We start from the raw sequence: 7,039 nt of genomic DNA on the forward strand, positions 1-7,039 counted from the left end.
CAGACTCCTCTCCTTTCCTCCTCTGTTTTCCTGTCCGTCTCATGTCCTTTTCTTTCTATATACAATTACACAAACTCTGCTGCACATATCCTTTTTGAAATCAAGAGGTTTACAAGTACATTGTAATTAATCCATTGTTGGCCATATCAAATTAGGTAAAATACAACAAAGACATATATGGGCAATGTACACGCAATGTGTGTAAATTTAGGAAGTGAGATATAATCAGTAATATGCGTCAAATGTGTATATATTTAACTCTTAGAGAAGAAGATAGCTGCATAGGAATGTGACCTTACTCTGTCTGTGGTGGCCTGTGTGGGTCACTGTCCCCAGTGTTAAGTGAGTGGCGAGAGAGAGTGACTGAGCAATGATGAAACAGTTTGGGAGGTCAGAGGAGATCATTTTTCCAGTACCAGGTGCCAGCACATCAGTGTGGGAAAGGGGACATTAATCTGTCTCCTCTTACATGCAACGCATGGTTTACTGATTTCTAAGTCTTTATTTCTATCAGTCAGAGCTTTCTATGGTGCTCTGCTTGTCCATTTGCACTTGCAGTTTTTGCACACACTCTCTCTCTCTCTCTCTCTCTCTCTCTCTCTCTCTCTCTCTCTCTCTCTCATTCAGTTGGAGGGATCTCGCTTTTTAGTCCTGTGGAGACACCACCTACACATAGAGCATCAGGATCAGCTCAGTAAAACACCAAGGCTGCTTACTGCACTGAACAGGAGTCCCACTCAGCATCACTACTTATTAGTTACATAAATGCTGGTTTCCAACAACAGCCACCCCACACAAACTGCACACTCCCATATGCACACACCGCAGCCGTACCTCATGTGCAAAGCAAAACACCTAAAGTAAAATGTATTCACTGTACACACGTGTGATCATGAAGTTGTTTTTATATCTTTAAATGTGAAATGTATTTTATGCATAATAACAATTTTAGCACGTCAGCGACGTATATGCATCAAGAAAACATCTACAATTACAAATGAATTTTTTTTACAAGAGGTAAACTACTTTAAAATAATACAAATGCATTGTATTTTCACGAAGTGAAATTTACAATCAGATCAAATTGACACATTTCATTTTTGTATGTGATTAAACACTGATATGAACAATTTGCTTTAACAATAGATTCCATTCTCTTCAACATGTAGCAAAAAGAAAAAGAGGACACCGTAGGGGGTGTGCTCACCTTGGTACTCCTGTCCAGGGGTGTAGGCAATGGGGTTGCCTGTAATTTGGAGGGTGAGTAGCACCTCTCCCCCACCTTCTGCCACCCCAGCTCCCTCCAGCTCCCCGTGGTGGGTGCACAGGAAGAAGAAGGGGTTAAAACGAGGGTAGAAGCTTGCAGGGGGCGCCCCGAAATCCATGCTGCTGCTCGCCAAGACTAGGGCCAGCAGGGCACAGCCTAAGGCACCCCCGAGAGAGGCCCGCGCCATGGCCATCTGCCCTCACCAAGCGAGGGACTGAGGGAGTGACGGTGGGTGAAGAGTTGAGGAGAGTGATGAGTGGGAGCGAGGAAGGCACAGGTAGAGTTCCAGAGGACAGCCTTTGGAGTCCACAAATCAGTCGAAAGTCCAAAAGTGCGTGTATGAGAGTTGGTGCGTGTGTTTGTATGTGCAATATTTATGTGTGTGAGTGTGTGGGCTTGGCCGTCAGGAAAACTGTAGAGCTCTGTTCTTCTGCTTCCTCTCCCTGTCCTACCTTCACTCTGGGGGAGTTCAGAGCTTCGCCTGTGCTGTCCTGCTCTGGCGTTTAAATACCTCACCCCCTCCCTCTGTTTCCCTTTCTCCTCCCACCCTCCCTCCCTCTCTTTCGCTCTAACACCAGCTCCACGCGTGCTGTATACGCTCTACGAGACGGCCTCCCTCCTCTCTCTCATCCAGCTCTTCTCTCCTCCCTCTTCTCTGCCAGTCTATCACTCTGCCTTTTTCCTTAATCTCTTCCTCCCCCTCTCTTCTCTCCTTCCCTTTACCTCTCCCTAAACCACAATGTTACTCCACATTGCACTCTTGTATCCCTCTCCTGAGACCTTGGCTGTCTTATCTCTATGCATATGTTAGTTTCTTCATCCCTAACTAGCCCACTGACATATCTCTTTCACTCTCTTCTATTTCCTTTGTCTTTTTGCCCGTCCACCAGATTGTCTCCTCCTCTCCGACCCACTATCACACCTCCTTTCTCCCTCCCTCTTCCGCTCTCTTCACCTCCCTCTTCTTCCCTGTGTCTCACTGCTGCTCTCCCACTTAGTCCGCCTCCCCTCTTTCGATCTCCCTTTTTCCAACCCTTTACCTCTCCGTTTCTCCTCTCGTCCTCAGAAGCACTCAGATTTGTTTTTCTTCTTCTCTACTGTTGCTTTTTTTCATGGGTTTTCCATCAGAATCTCCCTTTCCACATGATTCTCCAACTTTTTTCTCCCTGTCAGAGCAGCGTGTGCTGCCTCTCTGTTCTAGATTAACCCACCACGACGATGCAGACACCAGCCATAATGCTGCTTTTTCTCCCTTCTCCCCCACCAGCTTCTGCTCCAGCTCACCAAATGATGGATAAGTATTTCTCTAACACCCTGTACCCCCCCCCCACACACACACACATTTCGCTCTCTCCTTTTTCATCCCAGCATAAATACAAACAACATAAATCTCAATCCTCACACTTTTAAGCTATGCACCCTCCCTCCATGTCTCTCTCTCATCCATCTCTTGTTCTGTAAGTGATACACTATATCCCCCCCACCACCCCCTTGAATATTCTCTCAGCCGACAAGGTCTGCTATATAATGTGGTTCTGCAGAGAAACCACATTAAATAAATTATCACTTTAAAGAGAGGAACTTAAAGAACTTGCTGTTAACACCATTGACCGTCTCCTCTGGTTTCTCTTTAGCTGCCTGCTGGGTTGGTGTGGTTAAGTGCCTATTACAGACATAAACACTCCCAGGCCAGCAAGCGGCACACACACTCACATCCACTTCATGTCCAAACAGCCTGACTGACCCACAGCAGGAGCTCACAGCCAGGACGGCATGGCCAAATGCATTCACAGTCTAAACCCTGAAACACACACACACACACACACACACACAATTGCACATCTGCACATTCAAGGATGAACATGAAGATACATACATGAGCAAAATGCATGTGTACCATACTGTATCTCTGCCTATTTCTTGTGTTTCTCTCTGCTTTGTTATTTAGAATGGTTAACATTTTTGTTAAGTCATTCACCTGCCAGGCCAGCTGCTGCACCCAGAGCTGCTTGACTCAGCATGTGTATCCACATAGCAGTCCAGACACCCAAGAAGGCTGGACAAAAAGGGAAATATTATGCAACTTTAAAAAGCTTTAGTCTGACTTTTTATTACGGTGGCCAGTCTGATTGAAATTCTTTACAGTTTTTTCCGATTGCTAAACGACAGTGGGCACAACTGGAGCCACGTGCAAAACTCAAACTACAGTCTGCACTACCAACAGTCACATGAGCTAAACAGTTCACATCACTTGCAAAACTCATTCAAAGCAACACAACTCTTAACTCACTCAAAACAGGCTCAGTGCAGCCAAACACTCTGCACAAGCCTCACTGAGATAACACACACTGTCACTCAGAACACACTGAGAGTAAAAACACTAGCATCAAACACCAATACAGAAATTACAAACTTTCTCATCTTTACAGTTTGAACAATTTGAGTGACTTGACACTACTCAACAGTTTATTTAAGGAAAAAATATAGATTGTATAGCATACCAATTTTTACATAAGGTAAACAAGAAGGAATGAAAATCAGCAGTTTTCTTCAATAAAGTATTTTGTCTCTAGTAATTTATGGAATTACTGGGGGAAAAAAAACTAAAGGTACATACGTAACAGTACCAAAGAATAGTGTGACTACTACTGCCTCTCTCCAGCATCATGTGGCAAGTTTTCTTCATCACATTGGATGTCTGCATCATCTCTAAATACAAATGAATGTGGTGTTTCTATTGCTTTCACCTCCATTACTTTCTGAAAAACAGTAAGAACACAGTTTTACAATTGTAAAGATATAGTGTTTTTCACTTTTTTTTATATCTGTGTACATAACCTCAGACATCTTACCTGTACATATTGGTATCTTTGCTCTTTTACCTGTTTCTCTCAAACAGTACAGTGTATAATTGTTTCATTCTTATTTGGTGTTTGTATACAAAAAAAAGGCTTTCTGAGCTTTCTCTGTATAAATACCGTATATGTTCACTAACTAGTCTAAAACAAGACACTTGCTTAGGCTTTCGGCTAAAATTGCAATCAGCAGTGTTTGATAGGCACCAGACTGAAATCTATTCTGTTTTGAATGTGTGGTTAACAGTTTTGACAGCAGTGTGTTAGCATTTGAACAAAGTGCTGTAAATCTACAGTGTTCTGCAAGTTGTGGTTAAAGTCATGGGATAAGTGTGTAGAGTTTTGAAAACTGTGTTCAAGCAATGAGAAACAAACTAGAGTTTGGTCCACATGAACTGCTGCTGTGCAGACTGTAGTTAGAGTTTTGCACATGTGACTCCAGTTGTGCCCACTGTCGTCTAGCATTTGAAAAAAACTGTAAATACAGTTACTTACAGCCTGACTTTGAAGAAAACTAAATACTTGCTATTCTGTCAGGCCTAAAACAAAACAAAAAATTGCACCTCCTTTCTCCAATCAATTCCTGCTCAGTTCTCTCCTTAGTCTTTCACAATTCAGTCTCCACTGAGTACTTACAATATTGCCTGATGAGATCATGTGTTTGAGTTTTAGTTCTTCAGAATTTTTCATGGACATCTTCCAAAAACGTAAACAGTTGCTCAAAGAGAAATTATTTTCTTCAAATAGAGTCCACGGTAATACTCACCCCTGCTGCTTCTGTTGCCCATGGGACAACACAACATCAGAGGGCTAAATAAAGTGATGTGGAAAGCGTGACCGCGGCTTAACGAGGACCAGGTTGTTGTAATATTTGTTTTAGTATGCCAATTTAAGACAATGTCAAGGGTGTGCACTATAGCACTGCGAGAACAGCAGTGGAAAAGAAAGTACAGTAAAGAAAGAGTCAATGGTCCAACTGAAGGCAGTAACTTTTCAGATACACTCTGCGTCCTCCCCAGTTGCTTTACGAGGTCAGCTAGGTGGACCATTCTGTTGAGACTTGAGAGTGAGGTCAGAGGTTATCTCAGTCCTCTGTTGTCCCTCTCAACCAGTCCACAGCCACCCTCCAGCTCCTCTCTGCCTTAATTAAGCACTTTTAATTAATCTAACTACATTAACTCACCAGTGAGACATCCTAAAGAGCTTAAGTCCTTACAGTATGTGCAGCTTCGATAGCATTCTACTCTGTAAATGTTGCCAAACTGTAGTTACAGCCTTGAGCCCCCACTGAAAAGATATACCTCCCAACTTTCAAGTTTTCACTTGGACTCAGCATTAATCTTATGTTTGTTTTTTTAATAACAAGTGAACAAGAAGTTTATTTTGGGTCCATTAAAAGCATGATACATTTTTAAGAAAAGGCATCACAACACAATAAGCTGATCAAGATAATGTCACTTTTCTGAAAATCACAATATGTAGGGTTTTGAAGTCAAAGCCAAAAGTGAAGTACAATAGCCGTTGTAATTCTCTTCGCTCGCTGTGTGGCCAAGCACAAATGCATTGCTGCTTCTATTCTTTGATAAAACCAAGGTGAAGAAAGGTGAAATCCAATCCAATCCAAATCCATCCAAAGTCACTTAAAACTGTCTTTAATGTATTTCCATGTCAGGTATTCAAAAGCAATCCATCTCAAATTGATAAAACACAAATACATAATTTCAGACTAAAAGACACCAGGGGTCACTAGTTCCAGGGTGGAAAATGTAAAATATGCTATGTTTTATCTGCGGTGATTCCAAAATTTCCAGTTAGTGCCATAATTTAAGGCCATATTGGATGTGACAATCCTGATGTGGTTGTCTTGTGAGTATTCCACAGTGTGACAGTTATTCATGGCATTGCACTACAAAACATTACACCTGCCAAATCTCTTCACCTTTATTTGGAAAGCCTCCAGATAGGGAAGACAGAATTGTAAAACAAAATACACTATACTGTAGCTAGCATACAGGCTATTATATAAATAAAATAGTAAGATAGTTCCCATATGAGAACTCATTAGCCAGGTCTCAATCTAATTATAATTATAATTTTCAGAAAATTGGCAAAAGAAAATGCAAATGTATGTGCGTTTTACATCCACTACTGTTCCACTACATCCAAACACGCTTACAATACCTGTGTGCATGCTGTAGCGTCACAAGTTAGCTATCCTGTCATCCCATGGATTCCTACCAAAGTACGCTCACCCGCAGTTGCCAGTCAAGTCGGGTTAAAAATCCAACGAAGCACCTTTATATGTTTTAGTTAGGGATGCACCGAAACCCAATTTTTGGGGTTTGGCCGAATACCGAATCTACGGGTTAGGATTCTGCCAAATCCAAAACCGAAAACCGAATCCTACTGCCATCCTCAGTCCATTAACAAAGTTAACACATTAATGAAGTAAACAACGTCCACAGCCTCTAAAATAGTTAAATGTAACAACTTAATGTTGAATTCACAAACTCTTTTCACATCGTAGGAAAGCACATGACATGACAATTTTGTTTGGCAAAGTTTCGCTAACTAATAGTTTTTTTCTACCTACATTTTCAGTCGCTCCGCTCATTTGCCGAGAGAACAGCTGACAGCCTGGGAGAAGCACTGTCTGGTTAACACAAGTTTTTAGCTGTGACTTTTTGGCTGCTGTCTGTAGATTCCTTCATGCACAACTCATATTCTTCAGATGTTTCATACGCAAATGTTTTAACATCGGCGATGTTGTGTAATGTTGAGGGTCCTTGCCTCCATGAGACAAATCGGCATTGTAAATTGAACATATAGCTCGACTTGAATCGCCTTCTTTTGGCTCAAAGTACTGCCAAACAACACCTTTTCACTTTTCTCACAGCCTATTGCATTTTTTTTTAAA

General features: G+C 41.8%; 1 protein-coding gene across 2 annotated transcripts in view; it reads right to left on the minus strand.

Moving 5' to 3' along the window:
* The window catches only part of reln (reelin), a 106,289-nt gene extending 99,509 nt beyond the window's left edge, over window positions 1-6,780 (minus strand). The window contains exon 1 of one of the 2 annotated variants that reach the window (XM_028584835.1): window positions 6,716-6,780. Coding sequence is in view for 1 of the 2 variants with exons in the window: in XM_028584834.1 (XP_028440635.1) it covers window positions 1,208-1,460 (253 nt within the window). In the remaining variant the exon portion in view is untranslated. Of the gene's footprint in view, window positions 1-1,207; window positions 1,767-6,715 lie in introns of those variants that run through there. The other variant, XM_028584834.1, reaches the window with a different exon arrangement.
* Window positions 6,781-7,039: the final 259 nt, after the last annotated feature.

This window comes from Perca flavescens, chromosome 8 (genome assembly GCF_004354835.1).
Source record: "Perca flavescens isolate YP-PL-M2 chromosome 8, PFLA_1.0, whole genome shotgun sequence".
In the NCBI taxonomy this organism is placed as follows: Eukaryota; Metazoa; Chordata; class Actinopteri; order Perciformes; family Percidae; genus Perca; species Perca flavescens.